The following is an 18,698-nucleotide window of genomic DNA, read 5'->3' on the forward strand; positions in this document are numbered from 1 at the left end:
ACAGCCATAATCTTCCAATCCTCCTTAGATACCGGGGGTTATGCCAGAGAACTGGAGAATTGCAAATGTTACACCCTTGTTCAAAAAAGGCTGTAAGGAGAAATCCAGCAACTACAGATCAATTTAACCTTGGTGGTGGGAAGGCTTTTAGAAACGATAATCTGGGATAAAATTAACAGTCTCTTGGACAAGTGTGGATTAATTAGTAAAGTCAGCGCAGGTTTGTTAAAGGCAAATTATGTTTAACTAGATTGCGTTTTATGAAAAAGTAACACAGAGGCTTGATGAGAGTAATGGTTGATGTGGTGTACATGGCCTTCCAAAAGGCATTTGATAAAGTGCCACATAATAGACTTGTCAGCAAAGTTGAAGCTCATGGATTAAAAGGGACAGTGACAACATGGATACAAAGTTGGCTGAGTGACAGAAAACAGAGAGTCGTGGTGAACGGCTGTTTTTCAGATCGGAGGAGGGTAGATGTTGGGGTTCCCCAGGAGTCGGTAGTAGGTCCACTACTTTTCTTGATAAATATTAATGACTGAGACTTCGGTGTACAGAGCACAATTTAAAAATTTGTGGATGACATAAAACTTGAAAGTATTGTGAACTGTGAGGAGGATAGTGATAGACTTCAAGAGGCCGTAGACAGGCTGATGGAATGGGAGTACAAGTGGCAGATGAAATTTAATGCAGAGAAGTGTGAGGTGATACATTTTGGTCAGAAGAATAAGCGGAGGCAACATAAAATAAAGGATACAATTCCAAAGGGGGTACAGGAACAGAGAGACCTGGGGGTATTGTTACGACCGAGGCGGGAGGAGTGCACTGTTAATTCAGTCCCACGTCTCCACAGGTCACACCATATCAATAAATTTTCCCATTTACCACAACAGCCAATTAGATACTCTATTTGTCCCCAGAATAAAGCACACCAACCAGGTTTCTTTAATAAACAACAAAATTATCTGTTTGTTATAAAACCTAGTTTTAACCAATAATGAAGTAAATATATACGCGAATCGAAATATTAAAGCTCCGTATTATTATCCTAGCCCTCACGCACACGCACATACATCCAAAAACGGTTAACTGGGAAAAAAGGGATTTTTGTTTACAGCTGTTTCAAAGGAATAAAAGAAAATAAAAAGAAGCGAAGAGTTGGAAGTCCTTTGGTTTGGTGAGATGTCCCAAAGTTGCATAGTTGGATGCCACTCGGAGTCTTTCCAGGGGAGGCTGATAAACAGACTGTTTTGGGTAGATGTTCAAAGAAAGTCAACTGCAGAAACCTCACATAGGTCTTCCATCAGGTGTGCAGCAACAGGTGTCAATTCTTACACATTCGGTTCAAATCTTTTAAAGATGCAAAGTTTCTGCAAACATTCAGGATTTCTTAAAACTCAGGAGGCAACAGTACAGCTTGATGCAGGGATTCTTCAGAGACAGGAGGAAATAGGAATATGCCACAATTGAAATACAGGGTTTCTTCTCCAGAGATGCAGGATTCCTTTTCAAAGAGAAAGGTGGGCGGTTTTTCTCCTGTCCAGGCAGAAACAACAACTGATTGTTTCAACAGTTCAAACTGAAACTAAACTTTTCCAGAAACAAGTCACATGCTAAGTCATATATTCTCTCTTGTCACACAAAGGGTAGCTCGTAGGTCAAAACCCCCTGTGGTTTCCTCGAAATCACCTGGTTTCCGGTATTTGTTTACTGGTCAAAGCCAGGAACCTCTTGTTGACCTTGTTTTTTTTTTAAAGCATCCATAAAGTTCAGCTATCTCTAGATGTTTCAACGTTCATGAAATTTATTTTAGTTTTTAAAAATATAGTGCCAAAAGATATGGACTCTCATAACAGCATAGGTGCACAAATTGTTGAAGATGGCAGGGCAGGTTGAGAAAGCAGTTAATAAAATAGGCTGCATTTGCTGACATGCAACCACTTGGTGGCGCAGTACAAGCACATACGCAAATGCAGCCTCTTCCATTGGAACGTCACTGTCTGCAATGTTCAGGCAGCTGCCAGGATTAAAGATGGCGCTGCTCAATTTATCACAAAAACACAAATCCAACCCGAAAATCCCCTCAATGGCTGCCATTGCCACCTCCATCCAACACCCAGCAGTTCCCCGCTCCATCCTGCCATTGCACTTCTCTCTATCGGTCCCTCCTGTGCCTGTCTTCGTGCTGCTGGCTCCCGGCTGGCTTCCTTTAAGCACTCACTCCAGCCGCGCCGCTTACCACCCCCCAGCCGCTCGCTCCAGACCTCGCCACTGCTCCTCCCCTTTCCCCTCCCCTTGGCCGATTGTTCCCTGCTCTCCAGCCGCTCGCTCCCTGCTTTCCGCCCCATCCCACACACAGACGTTAGCTCCAGGCCGCACCACTTCCCTCCTCTCGGCCACTCGCTCCCACGTTTGATCGTTCTCTGAAGAAGCAAGGTGGGCCGCTAGGGGTGACAGGGCGACGTAGGAGCAAGTGGCCGAGAGGAGGGAAGTGACGCGTCCTAGAGCTAGTGGCTGGCGGGGGGGGGGGGGGGAAGTGAGGAGAGGGAACAATCGGCTGAGGGGAGTGGGGGGGGTCAGCAGTGGCGAGGTCTGGATGAGCGACCGAGGGTGGGAGCGGTCAGTGGGGAGGAGGGGGAAAAAGCGTCAAGGCCTGGACCGAGGGACCGAGGGAGGAGAGCGGCCAGTGGGGAGCGAGTCGCTGAGTTGGGGGGAGCGAGTGATGGGGATCAAGCTCCAGCCGCATTCAGCTGCTCGATGACGTTGGTGTTACATGATGATGTTTTCCTGCGCCCTTCGTCCTGGCAAGACGTAGGCTGCGCATGCGCAGCATCTCACTGAGAACAGGAGACCGTTTGTGCATGTGCGCAGCTTGGAGCGCTCCGATGACGTCGGCGGGCTGCTGCGTGGTCAGGAGTCACTTTGAATAAAGTATTCGAGGTCCTGGGCTTTATAAACAAAGGCAAAGAGTACAAAAACAAGGAGGTTATGATGAACCTTTATAAAACACTGGTTCGGCCTCAACTGGAGTATTGTGTCCAATTCTGGCCACTGCACTTTAGGAAGGATGTGAAGGCTTTAGAGAGGTTGCAGAAAAGATTTACGAGAATGGTTCCAGGGATGAGAGAGTTCAGTTACGAGGATAGATTGGAGAAGCTGGGGTTGATGTCTGCAGGGAAGAGAAGGCTTTGAGGAAATATGGTGTTTAAAGTCATGAGGGGTCTGGACAGATTAGATAGGGAGAAACTGTTCCTGTTGGTGGAAGTGTCGAGAATGAGAAGGCTCTGATTTAAGGTGATTGGCAAAAGCACCACAAGCTACGTGAGGAAAAACCTGTTTTGCGCAGTGAGCGGTTAGGATCTGGAATGCGCTACCTGAGCGTTTGGTGGAGGCAGATTCAATCGTGGCTTTCAAGAGGGAACTGGATAATTATCTGAAGAGAAAAACATTACTTGGCTAAAGAGAATGGACGGAAGGTGTAGGACTAGCAGAGTTGCTCTTGCAGAGTGCAGGCACAGACACGCTGGGTTGAATGACTTCCTTCTATGTTGTAACCATTCTATGACCTTCTGACTTGGTGGGGGGGGGGGGGTGAAGAGAGTGTTTCCCATTGAGCCACAGAGGACTGTCTCAGAGATTTGTCTCTGACCACCACCCTTATTCACATGAGAAAGATAAATGAACTGTCCAGTTTTCACAGTGAGATATATTTTACCTACACTTTTGATGCATAAAACAACAAAGACATGACTCACTTTCTCTCTCTAAATAGTCATTAACCTTACACTTGCTAACTATAATTTTAGACGAACTTGATTCTGCTCTACTGGCTGACAAAGAACTTAGCCTTATAGCTGAGGACCACTAGTTACAGATATATGACTGTTTAAGTATATGTCTCTCTTGAGAATTGCCACATTAAATCCATTAGATGAAGTCTCTGCCCACCAAGCTGTCAGTCACGCAGAGCTCTATTTAACAACAACTTAATTTATGTAGCGCCTTTAAAGTAATAAGACATCAAGATCCCTCTTTTTCAATAAACAAGATTTGCATTAATATAGCACCTTTCACAACCACCAGCCGTCCCAAAGCACTTTACAGCCAATTAAGTACTTTTGAAGTGTAGTCACTGTTGTAATGTAGGGAAGGCAATAGCAAATTTGTGCACAGCAAGGCCCCACAAACAACAATGAGATAGTGATCCAAGAATCTGTTTTTGTGATGTTGATTGAGGGATAAATATTGGTCAGGATACTGGGAATAATTCCGCTGCTCTTCTTTGAAATAGTGCCATGTACTCTTTTACATCCACCTGAGAGGGCAAATGGGGCCTCAGTTTGATGTCTCATCTGAAAGACTGCACCTCTGACAGTGTAGCATTGCCTCAATACTGCACTGGAGCACCATCCTAGATTCTGTGCTGACATCCTGGAGTAGGACTCAAACTCACATCCTTCTGACTCAGTGGTGAGAATGCTACCAACTGAGCAATCTCAGAAAAGGCTGCAATTAATATCACCGCTCATAGATTGCAGTCTTGACCTTCAGTGTGTGTGGCCTCCAGCAACCTGCCTGACTGTGTCGGAGTGAAGATTGAATAGAAAGATCTTCAACAGACAGGTGTTACAATGGTACTCCTGTGGGACATGGTGTCATCTCTAACAATACCATCAGATGCTTGGGATTGTAAATGTTCTCTTTTCACTTCTTAGAAACCATTTTTTTTTTAAGTATCACCCTCTGTGCTCGCTGACCTACATTGGCTCCCTGTCTGGCAACATCTCGATTTTAAAATTCACATCCTGGTTAGCAAATCCCTCCATGGCCCTCGCCCCTCTCTATCTCTCTAACCTCCTCCAGCCCTACAACCCTCCAAGATCTCTGTGCTCCTCCAATTCAGGCCTCTTGTGCATCCCCGATTTTCATTGTTTCATTGTGGTTGTGGCTTCAGCTGCTTTGGCCCTAAGCTCTCCTATGGATATTACAGCTAAGAATAACTGTCCTATGAAGTGCCTTGGGACGTCTTACTACATTAAAGGCATTATATAATTGCAGGATGTTGTTATTTTCAAAACTAACTAGATGAGTTTTCTCCTACCCAACAGATCTTGAAGGTCAATATGAAGCAAATGAGCAGGTTCTGGAGGGAAAGGCCCGTCAGCTGGATGGTCTGGAAGAGAAGATGAAAGAAATTTTGAAAGCCATTAACCAACAGATTCAAATCTACAACACCTGCCAATAAATGAACAATTGCTAAAAGTGCAAATACACCTACATACCAATAAGCATTTGCATAATTAAACCTTTAGAAAATCCACAGCAATATCACATTATCCAGCTGTTATGTGCTATATTTATCCTTCAGAACCAGTGATGCCACATCACATTCTGGCTTTTTTTATTTACATCTCCGCTCCCCCCACAAACTTCCACCTCTAGGTTCCCTACAAAATCTGTTGTCTACTGAAGCCCATAAGCAAAAATGCAGCGAGGAAATCAAGGAAGTAATGGCCCTGCTTTGTTCAATAGTAAAGAAATGGAAGCTACTAAGTGCCTTGAGTTAAATCAGATTTGAACATCACTTGAATGGTACATGCAATTTGTGAAAAGGATCAATCATGTCAATTTTTATTCAAATTTTTTTAAAAATTAGATTTTTATCAGATTTTAGGTTATGTATAAAAGAAAGGAATAAGTAGGGAAAAATCCTGAGTAAAATCAAGTTTTTTTAACTTTGAATGTCACTACTATTCAAGAAAACAAGCAATGGATTTACAGTCAAATTAAATGACAATCCATAATTATTTACGCACTTCATTGATACCATTTGTCAATGGGGATCACCATCAGATTCTCACTTAATCCTTGGATGTTCCTTTTAATTAAAAGTAAAGTGAAGAATCTATATTTATTGTCTCCAGTTTCACACCTGCCACTGTCTTGGTGAGATACAAAAAATTGCTGGAGGTTATTCACAGGGGAATGACTTACAATCGTACCTTGCGTAAAATTATGGAGCAAATGTTTTCTGCCAATTTAACTCTTGTAAAGAATCCAGGAATTATTCTAGTGGAAATCGCTAAAACTAATTTTAATGATTCCTACATTTTTGGTGCCATTCGTTAATTTGAGGCAGTCATTTTTATGTTCTCAGAAGACCCAAGTCCTGTTGTAATTGGACAGTTTTCCTATTTTCCTTCCAACTCCAATGTGGTTTTCGTCCTTTATAAAAAAATATAACTATGCAGCATTGAATCAAGTTTCCATTTGGCTGGTTATTATGGGTGCGAAATGGATTTTTCTAGTGCTGTTAAAGTTGTGGAGTTTGCAAGTTCTCCCTGTGTCTGCGTGGGTTTCCTCCGGGTGCTCCGGTTTCCTCCCACATGCCAAAGACCTGCAGGTTGATAGTTAAATTGGCCATTAGCAATTGCCCCTAGTATAGGTAGGTGGTAGGGAAATATAGGGACAGGTGGGGATGTGGTAGGAATGCGGAATTAGTGTAGGATTAGTATAAATGGGTGGTTGATGGTCGGCACAGACTCGGTGGGCCGAAGGGCCTGTTTCAGTGCTGTATCTCTAAACTAAACTAAACTAAACTAAAAGGTGTCTTCTGAAGGTATCCATGGTGCTCGCAGTAGCTGATGGTTTGATGACTTAGAGCATCAGACTGGGAATCTCATTCCCTGAAATCTCACCATTTCACCACAAGCACGGCATCCCCAAGAACCAAAAATCTACAAATACCAAGTATTTTGATACCCCTCCTCCAATCTAGATTCTAACTTGACAGTTATCTGATTTTCAAATGTTAAAGATTAATTGTTAGTCATATGGTGGAGTTTTCTCCCTTTCATCCAATTCATCCTTGCTCTGGGCAGCAATGCAAGTTTTAATTTGGTTTCAACATAGACTTGTGACAATTACAACTTTTGAAGTGTTTAGCCTGGTTTTGTATTTAAAGACATTGAGCAGAATGCACTTAACATTGTGACATATACATAGCAGTTCCTTCTCAAGACTGCCCATTTAAGCCATTGCATTGGTTGAAGACTTGGTAATGTGAATTATCTCAAACAACTACACTCCTTCACTTGTGCAGATATCATAGCCTTTAGAACAACAGTGATTCAGTTAGTTGTACTCTTTTGCCTCTGAGTCAGAAGATTGTGGGTTGAAGTCCCATTCCAGGATTTGAGCATAAATATCAAGGCTGACACTCTAGTGCAGTACTGAGGGAATTCTGCACTGTCAGAGGTGCCGTATTTTAAATGAGACATTAAACCAAGGCCCTGCCTGTCCTCTCAGGTGGACGTAAAAGCTCCAATGGCACTATTTTGAAGAAGAGCAGGAGAGTTATCTCCAGTGCCCTGGCCAATCTTTGTCTCTCAATCAACATCACAAAAACTGAATATCTGGTCATTATGACATTACCTTTTGTGGGATCTTGCTGTGCAAAAATTGGCTGTCATCTTTCCTACATTACAACAGTGACTACATTTCAAAAAAGTACTTCACTGGCAATAAAGGGGTTTGGGACATCTGGTGGTCGTAAACAGTCATGCTATATAAATGCAAGACTTTCTTTACTTTAACAAACCTCTGGGTTTTTTTTATTATTCATTTCATGGGATGTGGGTGTCACTGGCAAGGTGAGCATTTGTTGCCCATCGCTAATTGCCCTTGAGAAGGTGGTAGTGAGCTGCCTTCTTGAACTGCTGCAGTCCATCTGATACGGGTACTCCCACAGTGCTGTTCGCAAGGGAGTTCCAGGATTTTGATCTAGTGACAGTGAAGCAATGGCGATATAGTTCCAAGTCAGGATCGTGTGGGGCTTGGAGAGGAACTTGCAGATAGTGGTGTTCAGTGCTACTTTGAAGCTCTTGAAGATTTCTGACCTTTAGTTAAAGGATGTAAGAAAGCACTGAACAAAAAACAATCATCACAGATCAGTCCCACTCCTTTCATAGACTATGTACAATCTACCATGTTGATTTTATCTCACCCATTTGATCCCAGAAGACTCTACATAAATACCCCAATCCCTTCAGGCAAAGCTGTCCATTTCATTCGCCACATGTGGCTAATTGGGAATCCAAATGTGGCTAATTGTATTTCTGATTGGTAAATAGAACTGTCAATGGATATACAATTTCAACATTCATATTTTCATGGCAAGTGCATGTGAATTTGAACCTTTTTGTGTGTTTGTTTGTAAAATGGCAAGACAAAAAGCAGAGTGTGCGAGTGGTTTTTGATTGTTGTGACTGCTTTACTTCCTTGGTTACAGATGAGTGGGAGATGTTTTCTAAGTAAAGAAATACGTGTGAAGTATATTTACCTATATTGAATGTAAAATTATTAAAAACTACTAAAATTAGTGTATATGGCTAAAATAGTGTTGTCGTACCCACACCTGGGGCTAGTGAGTGAATTCTGTTGGACGACACTGCCTTAAAGTAATGGAGCACATTGCCAACATTTCTCCCACACCAACCTGACTAACATGGGTGCAGGATTGAAGTCTGATTTCAGTGTGGTTTGCAGGAGTTTTAATTATAAGCCAATGATAATGTTTTAAGAAATTAGCCAAACCCTTACTCATCAAAAATAACAGCTGAATAAAGTGCTATCCTGGCCATTACAGTGGATAATTTAAGTGAGTATTCTAACCGACTTATTTTCATTACAGTATTCTGCTTTTTTCTGTCAGGTATGTTAAATATGCTACTACAGCGCTGAATTTCCTCCCTGTTTCTTCAGTGCTTCATCTATTTTCTGTCTCATTATATTTTAAGAACAATAAAGCAGATTGGCACAGGACAGTAGCATAGGCAACAGTAGCATAATGGTTATGTTTCTGGGCTAATAATCCAGAAGCCTGGGTTGATGTGCCAGAAACATGAGTTCAAATCCCACCGTGGCAACTAGGGAATTAAAATTCAATTAAGTAAATAAATCTGTAATAAAAATTCAAGCATCAATAATGGTGACGATGAAATGACTGGATTTACATCTGGTGGTCGTAAAAAGTCATGCTATATAAATGCAAGACTTTCTCTGCTTTAACAAACCTGTTTTTTTTTATGAGTCATTTCATGGGATGTGGGTGTCACTGGCAAGGCGAGCATTTGTTGCCCATCGCTAATTGCCCTTAAGACGGTGGTCGTGAGCTGCCTTCTTGAACTGCTGCAGTCCATCTGATACGGGTACTGAAATGTTAACCCTGCTTCTCTCTCCACAGATGCTGCAAGACCTGCTGAGTATTTCCAGCATTTCTTGTTTTTATCTCAGTATCTACCCTGTCAAGCCCCTTCATAATCTTGAATGTTTCAATGAGATCTCCTCTCATTCTTCTAAACTTCACAGAATATAGACCCAATTTACTCAGCCTCTCATCATAGGACAATCCTCTCATCCCAGGGACCAATCTAGTGAACCCTCACTGTACTGCCTCCAAGTGTGGGAATTTGACGCTGTGAGGGAGCAGATGCTGTTCTGGTCTTTTACAGGACAAGCAGTGATCCAAGAAAGGGAACTGGAGACTGTGAGACCTGAGAGCTGAATCCCAGAGGCAGTAATTAGGGAGCCGGCAGGTGATTGGTGAGTTTTAAGGGTTTTTTCCTTTCTAAACTGGGGCAGTTGTTTATACTGGTACAGGGGAGATATAAGTATTGCATTAAACTTGTAGTTTAACTAGTTAAACTGCTTAATGTAACAGCAAATTATCTAAGCTTGAAACCTAATTAGTTAAATAAAACACAATAGAGATGGCAATTTCGGTGATGTGTTGCAGCTGGAGCATGAGGGAGCTGGTGGACACCAGTGTAATCCACAGCAACCACATCTGCAGTAAATGTCTGCAGCTCGAGGAACTTCGGCTCACAGATAATGAGCTACAATGCATCAAGGAGGGTGAAAGTTACTTGGACACTTTGTTCCAGAAGGCAGTTACATCCCTTAGGCTAACTACCTCTCATTTGGTCTGTTCTCCGGGACAGGAGGGTGTGACTACGAGTGAGGCAGGTATGGGCATCCAGAAGGGAGCAATGGAGGAGCCACAGCCCTTGCACATTTGCAACAAGTTTGAGATTCTTGCAGCTTGTGTGGACGATTGCAGGGAGGATGAGCAAACTGACCAGAGGACCATGATGCAGGGGACCATTCAAGGGTCGGGGGGGAGTAAAAAGGAATGTAGTAGTAATATGGGACAGTATAGTTAGAGGGGATGGATACTGTTCTCTGCAGCCGAGAACGTGAGTCACGAAGGCTGTGATATCTGCCCGGTGCCAGGGTTAAGGAGATAGGCTTGGGACTGGAGAGGAACTTGGAATGGGAAGGGAAGGATCCCGTTATTGTGGTCCATGTGGGTACCAAGGACATAGGTCGGACTAGCAAAGAGGTTCTGCTGAGGGAGTATGAGCTGCTAGGGGCTAAGTTAAAAAGCAGAACCACAAAAGTAATAATCTCTGGATTACTAACTGAACTACGAGCAAATTGGCATAGGGTAAATAAGATCAGAATTGACTGCGTGGCTGAAAGATTGGTGTGGGAGAAATGAGTTTCGATTCATGGGGCACTGACATCAGTACTGGGAAAAGAGGGAGCTGTACCATTGGGACAGCCTTCACCTGGACCACACTGGGATCAGCGTCATGGAAAATCATATAATGATGGCTGTAGGGAGGGCTTTAAACTAAATAATGGCGGGGAGGGTTCAGGTGAGGAAAAATTTAGAAAGTTAAAGAGAAAGGACATGGCAATAGTACAAGGTAGTGATACGGGTAATGATAACCAGAGTGTGACAGGAAGGGTCAGAGGGTACACACATTACGAGTGCACCAGCAAATAAGGTCAGAGTAGGGAAAATGGTAAAAAGACAGAGTTAAAGGCTCTTTATCTGAATGCACCCAGCATTTGTAACAAGATAGATGAATTGAAAGCACAAATAGAGATAAATGGGTATGATTTAATTGCTATTACAGACACATGGTTACAGGGTGACCAAGACTGGGAACTGAATATTCAAGGATATTCATCATTTAGGAAGGATAGGCAAAAAGGAAATGGAGGTGAGGTAGCACACACTCGTGAGAGAGGATCTTAGATCAAAGGATCAAGATGTAGAATCAATTTGGGTGGATCTAAGAAACAGCAAAGGGCAGCAAACGTCGGTGGGAGTTTCTTATAGGCCACCAAACAGTAGTGGTAATGTTGGACACAGTATAAATCAGGAAATTGGAGGTGCATGTAATATGGCTAATACAGTAATAATGGGCCTCTTCAATTTACATATAGACTGGGTAAACCTAATCAGCACTAATGATGTGGAGGATGAATTCCTGGAGTGTGTACTAGATGGGTTTCTGCAGCAGTATGTTGAACAACCAACTAGGGATAAGGCTATTTTATATTTAGTGCAATGTAATGAGAAAGGACTAATTAATAACCTCGCTGTAAAGGAGCCTTTAGAAAATAGTGACCATAATATGATAGAATTTTACATTAAGTTTGAACATGATATAGTTCATTCTGAAACTAGGGTCTTCAATCTGAACAAAGGAAACTATGGAGATATGACGGGCATGTTAGCTACAGTGGATTGGGATAATACATTAAAAGATTTGATGGCAGACTGGCAATGGCTAGTATTTAAATAAGTATTACACGGTCTACAACAAATATACATTCCTCTAAGACACAAAAACCCAACAGGAAAGATGAATCAACCGTGGCTAACAAAAGAAGTTTAAGACTGCTTTAGATCAAAGGAAGTGGCTTGTAAGGTTGCCAAAAAAGTGGTAAACCTATGGATTGGGAGCAATTTAGGATCCAGCAAAAGATGGCCAAGAAACTAATAAAGAAAGGGAAAAGGGAATATGAATGCAAGCTAGCGAGAAACATAAAGGCGGACTGTAAAAGCTTCTTTAGGTATGTGAAAAGGAAAAGATTAACAAGGACAAATGTGAGTCCATTACAGGCAGAGACAGGGGAATTTATAATGGAGAATAGGGAAATGGCAGAGAAACTAAACAATTACTTTGTGTCTGTCTTCACGGAGGAAGATACAGGAAATCTCCCCTAAAATATTAAGGAACCAAGGGACTTCTGAAAATGAGGAACTAAAAGAAATTAGTGTTAATAAAGAGGTAGTACTGAAAAAAAGGTAATTAGCATACGGCACAGTGGCGCAGTGGTTAGCACCGCAGCCTCACAGCTCCAGCGACCCAGGTTCAATTCTGGGTACTGCCTGTGTGGAGTTTGCAAGTTCTCCCTGTGTCTGCGTGGGTTTCCTCCGGGTGCTCCGGTTTCCTCCCACATGCCAAAGACTTGCAGGTTGATAGGTAAATTGGCCATTATAAATTGCCCCTAGTATAGGTCGGTGGTAGGGGAATATAGGGAGGTGGGGATGTGGTAGGAATATGGGATTAGTATAGGATTAGTATAAATGGGTGGTTGATGGTCGGCACAGACTTGGTGGGCTGAAGGGCCTGTTTCAGTGCTGTATCTCTAAACTAAACTAAGCATTAATAAAGAGGTAGTACTCGAAAAATTAACTGGATTGAAGGTTGATAAATCCCCTGGACCAGATGAGCTACATCCCAGTGTTGAAGGAGCTGGCTATAGAGATAGTGGATACATTGGTGGTTATCTTTCAAAATTCTGTAGTTTCTGGAAAGGTTCATGCAGGTTGGAAAGTAACAAATGGAATACCACTATTTAAGAAAGGAGGGAGAACTACAGACCAGTTCAACGTCAGTAGTAGGGAAATGTTAGAATCTATTATAAAGGATGTGATAACTAGACACTTAGAAAATAATGATTATGATTGAGTAGAGTCAACATGGATTTATGAAAGGGAAAACATGTTTGACAAACCTGTTGGAGTTTTTTGAGAATGTTACTTGTAGCGTAAATAAAGGAGAACCAGTGGATGTGGTGTATTTGGATTTTCAAGAAGGCTTTTGATAAGGTCCCACACAGGAGGTTAGTAAACAAAACTAGAGCACATGGGATTGGGGGTAATATACTGTTACGGATTGAGTATTGGTTAACAGACAGAAAACAGAGAGTAGGAATAAATGGGCATTCTCAGGATGGCAGCTATTACTATTGGGTAACTGCAAGGATCAGTGCTGGGGCCACAGCTGTTTACAATCTATATCAATGATTTGGATGTGGGGAACAAATGTAATATTTCCAAATTAGCTGATGACACAAAACTTGGTGGGAATGTAAGTTGTAAGTAGGATGCAAGGAGGCTTCAAGGGGGCTTGAACAGGCTAAGTGAATGGGCAAAAACATGGCACATGAAATATAATGTGAATAAGTTTGAAGTTAACCACTTTGATAGAAAAAGCAGAAAGACAGAGTATTTCTTAACAAAATGACTCCTGACAACGCAGACCATGCATAGAACGATCGCGGATGTCATTAATGTGTGCGAACATATGCCAGCCTGCTAGTATGAATGCACGTATGATGTCACCATGCAATAGCCGTCTCCATTCAGGCAAACAGTATCCTGCTCCCTCCCACATCCGTTTTTCAAGAGCCGCTTCACCCCGCTCAATCCCTCCCACACCGCTACCTTCCCTCAGCTACTTGCTCCCGCCCCACTGGCCTTGCTCCAGGCCTCCCCACTTTCCCCACTCTCAGCCATTTGCTCCAGGCCTCAACGCTTTCTACCCCCTCTCTTTCCCCACCGGCCATTTCCAGCCCTCAACAGCTCGCTCCAGACCTCACCACTGCTCCCCCCCACCATTCTCCTGGGCCGATCGTTCCTCGCTTCCCTCCACCATCCTCCACTCCAGACGCTCGCTCCCCACTTCCCCCCCCCAACCCCTCCAGCCGCTAACTCCAGGCTGCACCGCTTCCCTCCTCTTGGCCACTTGCTCCCACGTCCCCCCATCACCCCTTGCTTCTTCGGGCAGCGGAGAATAATCGAACGTGGGATCGAGTGGCCAGAGAGGAGGTAATCGGCGCGGCCTGGAGCTAGCGGCTGGAGGAGGCGGGGGGGAGCAGTCGGAGAGTGAGTGGGGGGGGGAGCGAGGAGCGGGGTGCGATCGGCTGAGGGAAGGTGGGTGGCGAGCAGTGGCGAAGTCTGGAGCGGGAAGCTGAGGCTGGGGGGAAGTGGGGTCCGAGCAGCCGGAGAGCGGGGTGGGGGTGGGACATAGCGGGGAGCGAGTGGCTGGGGGTGGGAGGGGAGCGATGAGGCCGCAGCCAGAGGCTAAGGGAATGCAGCGGGGAGCCAGCAGCGAGAAGACAGGCGCAGAAAGGAGCAGGGGACTGTTGGGGATGGGATGGAGGCGGCAATGGCAGCCATTGAGGGGTTTTTCGGGTTGAATTTATTTTTTGTGATAAATTGAGCAGTGCCATTTTTAATCCTGGCAGCTTCCTGAAACATTGACTTTTCAGTGGAAGAGGCTGCATTAGCACATGTGCTAGTCCTGCGCCACCTAGTGGTTGCGTTGTCAGCAAACACAGCCATTTCTTAAATGGTGAGAGGTTGGGAAGTGTTGATGTCCAAAGGGACCTGGGTATCTTTGTTCATGAGTCAGTAAAAGCTAGCATGCAGGTGCAGCAAGCAATTAGGAAGGCAAATAGTATAGAAGCATAGAAATGTTACAGCACAGAAAGAGGCCATTCAGCACATTGTGTCTGCACTGGCTGAAAAAACTGGCTGCCCATTCTAATCCCATCATCCAGCATCTGGTCTGTAGCCTTGCAGGTTACAGCGCTTCAGCTGCAGGTCCAGGTACCTTTTAAATGAGTTGAGGGTTTCTGCCTCCACCACGGATCTGGGCAGTGAATTCCAGACACCCACCACCCTCTGGGTGTCCCCTCTGATCCATCTACCAATCACCTTAAATCTGTGTTCCCTGGTAATTGTACTCTCTCCAGAGCAATTATGTCCTTCCTGTAATGTGGTGACCAGAACTGTATGCAATACTCCAACTGTGGCCCAACCAACGTTTTATACAGTTCCAGCATTACATCCCTGCTTTTGTACTCTATACATCGGCCAATAAAGGAAAGCATCCACATGTCTTCTTCACCACTCTACCTGTCCTGCCACCTTTAGGGACCTGTGGATATGCACTCCAAGGTCTCTCACTTCCTCTACCCCTCTCAATATCCTCCCATTTATTGTGTATTCCCTTGCTTTGTTTGCCCTCCCCAAATGCATTTACCTTCATCACAAGGGGTTTTGAGTACAGGAGTAAAGTCTTGCTGCAATTGTAGAAAGCCTTGGTGAGATCACACCTGGAGTATTGTGTCCAGTTTTGGCCTTTTCATCTAAGGAAGGATATACTTTCCATAGAGGAAGTGTTCATTAGACTAATCCCTGGGATGGCAGGATTGTTTTATGCGGAGAGATTAAGGAAACTGGGCCTGTATTCTCTAAAGTTTCGAAGGATGAGAGGTGATCTCATTGAAACTTACAAAATTCTTACAGGGCGTGACAGGGTGGGTGTAAATAGGATGTTTCCTCTGGCTGGAAGCTAGAGCAAGGGGACACAGTCTCAGAATAAGGGTCAGGCCATTTAAGACTGAGATGAGGAGGCATTTCTTTACTCAGAGGGTAGTGAATCTTTGGAAGCTCAATCATTGAGCACGTTCAAGACAGAAATTGATAGATATCTGGATATGAATGACATCAAGGGATATGGGGATAGCAGGGGAAAGTGGCATTGAGGTAGATGATTAGCCATGATCTGATTGATTGGTGGAGCAGGCTCGACAGGCTGAATGCCTATTCCTGCTTCAATGTTCCTAAATAAATGGGTTTGATATGATAGCCATTACAGAGACGTGGTTGCAAGGTGACCAAGGCTGGGAACTAAATATTCAAGGGTATTTGACATTTTGGAAGGATAGGAAGAAAGGAAAAGGAGGCGGGGTAGCTCTGTTAATAATGGATTAGATTTGTACAGTAGTGGAAAATGATCTTGGCTTGGAAGATCAAGATGTAGAATCAGTTTGGGTCGAGATAAGAAATAGCAAAGGAAAGAAGTCACTGGTGGGAGTAGTTTATAGGCCCCCTAACAGTAGCTACACGGTAGGATAGAATATAAATCAAGAAATAATGGGGGCTTGTAGGAAAGGTATTGTAACAATAGTGGACAATTTTAATTGTCATATAGATTGGACTAATCAAATTGGTAAAGGTCGCCTGGAGGACGAGATCATAGTGTATTACTGACAGTTTCTTCAAACAGTACGTTCTGGAACCAACTCGGGAGCAGGCTATTTTAGACCTAGTAATGTGTAGTGAGACAGGATTAATAAATGATCTCATAGTAAAGGATCCTCTCGGCAAGAGTGATCATAACATGATAGAATTTCACATTCAGTTTGAGGGTGAGCAGTTTGGTTCTGAAACTAGTGTCTTAAACTTAAATAAAGCCAATTATAAGGGTATGAAGACAGAGTTGGCTAAAGTGGACTGGGAAAATAAGTAAAAAGGTAAGACAGTAGAGAAGCAGTGATAGACATTTCAAGAGATATTTCATAACTCTCAACAAAGATATATTCCATTGATAAAGAAAGACACCTATGAGAAGAATGCACCAACCGTGGCTAACTAAGGAAGTTGAGGATGGTATCAAATTGAAAGAAAAGGCATACAATGCTGCAAAGATTAGTGGTAGGCCAGAAGATTGGGAAAATTTTAGAAACTAGCAGAGGAGGGCTAAAAATAATGGAGGGAGAAATTAGAGTAAACTAGCAAAAAATATAAAAACATACAGTAAAAGCTTCTACAATTATATAAAAAGGAAGAGAGTAGCTAAAGTAAGTGTTGGTCCCTTAGACGAGGCGACTGGGGAATTAATAATGGGAAACAAGGAAATGGCAGAGATTTTGAACAAGTATTTTGTATCTTTCTTCACAGTAGAAGACACAAAAAGCATCCTAAGAATAGCAGAAAATCAAGAGGCAAAAGGGAGGGAGCAACTTAAAACAAGTACTATCACTCAAGAAAAAGTACAAGGAAAACTAATGGAACTAAAGGCTGACAGGTCCCGGGACCTGATAGCCTGCATCCTAGGGTCTTAAAAGAAGTGGCTGCAGAGATAGTGATGCATTGGTTGTAATCTTCCAAAATTCCCTAGCTTCTGGAAAGGTCCCAGTGGATTGAAAAACCACAAATGCAACACCTCTATTCAAGAAAGGAGAGTGACAGAAAGCAGGAAACCATAGGCCACTTAGCCGAACATGTCATTGGGAAAATGCTAGAATCCATTATTAAGGGAGTAGGAGCAAGACATTTAGAATATCATAATGCAATCGGGCAGAGTCAACATGGTTTTTTGAAAGGGAAGTCGTGATTGACAAATTTATTTGAGTTTTTTGAGGATGTAACAAGCAGGGTGGATAATGGGGAACTAGTAGATGTAGTGTATTTGGATTTCCAAAAGGTATTCAATAAGGTGTCATAGAAAAGGTTACTATACAAGAGCTCATGGTGTTGAACAAAGAAAATTACAGCACAGGAACAGGCCCTTCGGCCCTCCAAGCCTGCGCCGATCCAGATCCTCTATCTAAACATGTCGCCTATTTTCTAAGGGTCTGTATCTCTTTGCTTCCTGCCCATTCATGTATCTGTCTAGATACATCTTAAAAGACGCTATCGTGCCCACGTCTACCACCTCCGCTGGCAACGCGTTCCAGGCACCCACCACCTTCTGCGTAAAGAACTTTCCACGCATATCCCCCCTAAACTTTTCCCCTCTCACTTTGAACTCGTGACCCCTAGTAATTGAATCCCCCACTCTGGGAAAAAGCTTCTTGCTATCCACCCTGTCTATACCTCTCATGATTTTGTACACCTCAATCAGGTCCCCCCTCAACCTCCGTCTTTCTAATGATAATAATCCTAATCTGTCAACCCCTCTTCATAGCTAGCGCCCTCCATACCAGGCAACATCCTGGTGAACCTCCTCTGCACCCTCTCCAAAGCATCTACATCCTTTTGGTAATGTGGCGACCAGAACTGCACGCAGTATTCCAAATGTGGCCGAACCAAAGTCTTATACAACTGTAACATGACCTGCCAACTCTTGTACTCAATACCCCGTCCGATGAAGGAAAGCATGCCGTATGCCTTCTTGACCACTCTATTGACCTGCGTTGCCACCTTCAGGGAACAATGGACCTGAACACCCAAATCTCTCTGTACATCAATTTTCCCCAGGACTTTTCCATTTACTGTATAGTTCACTCTTGAATTGGATCTTCCAAAATGCATCACCTCGCATTTTCCCTGATTGAACTCCATCTGCCATTTCTCTGCCCAACTCTCCAATCTATTTATATTCTACTGTATTCTCTGACAGTCCCCTTCACTATCTGCTACTCCACCAATCTTAGTGTCGTCTGCAAACTTGCTAATCAGACCACCTATACTTTCCTCCAAATCATTTATGTATATCACAAACAACAGTGGTCCCAGCACGGATCCCTGTGGAACACCACTGGTCACACATCTCCATTTTGAGAAACTCCCTTCCACTGCTACTCTCTGTCTCCTGTTGCCCAGCCAGTTCTTTATCCATCTAGCTAGTACACCCTGGACCCCATGCGCCTTCACTTTCTCCATCAGCCTACCATGGGGAACCTTATCAAACGCCTTACTGAAGTCCATGTATATGACATCTATAGCCCTTCCCTCATCAATCAACTTTGTCACTTCC

At 43.4% G+C, this 18,698-nt stretch overlaps 1 protein-coding gene across 1 annotated transcript in view; it reads left to right on the plus strand.

Moving 5' to 3' along the window:
- Positions 1 to 8,682, plus strand: part of LOC137380299 (laminin subunit beta-2-like) — a 283,335-nt gene extending 274,653 nt beyond the window's left edge. Inside the window, exon 33 of the mRNA XM_068052207.1 lies at positions 5,109 to 8,682. Within this exon, the coding sequence (XP_067908308.1) occupies positions 5,109 to 5,245 (137 nt within the window). The 3' untranslated portion in view covers positions 5,246 to 8,682. The remainder of the gene's footprint in view (positions 1 to 5,108) is intronic.
- Positions 8,683 to 18,698: the final 10,016 nt, after the last annotated feature.

This window comes from Heterodontus francisci, chromosome 19 (assembly GCF_036365525.1).
Source record: "Heterodontus francisci isolate sHetFra1 chromosome 19, sHetFra1.hap1, whole genome shotgun sequence".
NCBI classification, from domain to species: Eukaryota; Metazoa; Chordata; class Chondrichthyes; order Heterodontiformes; family Heterodontidae; genus Heterodontus; species Heterodontus francisci.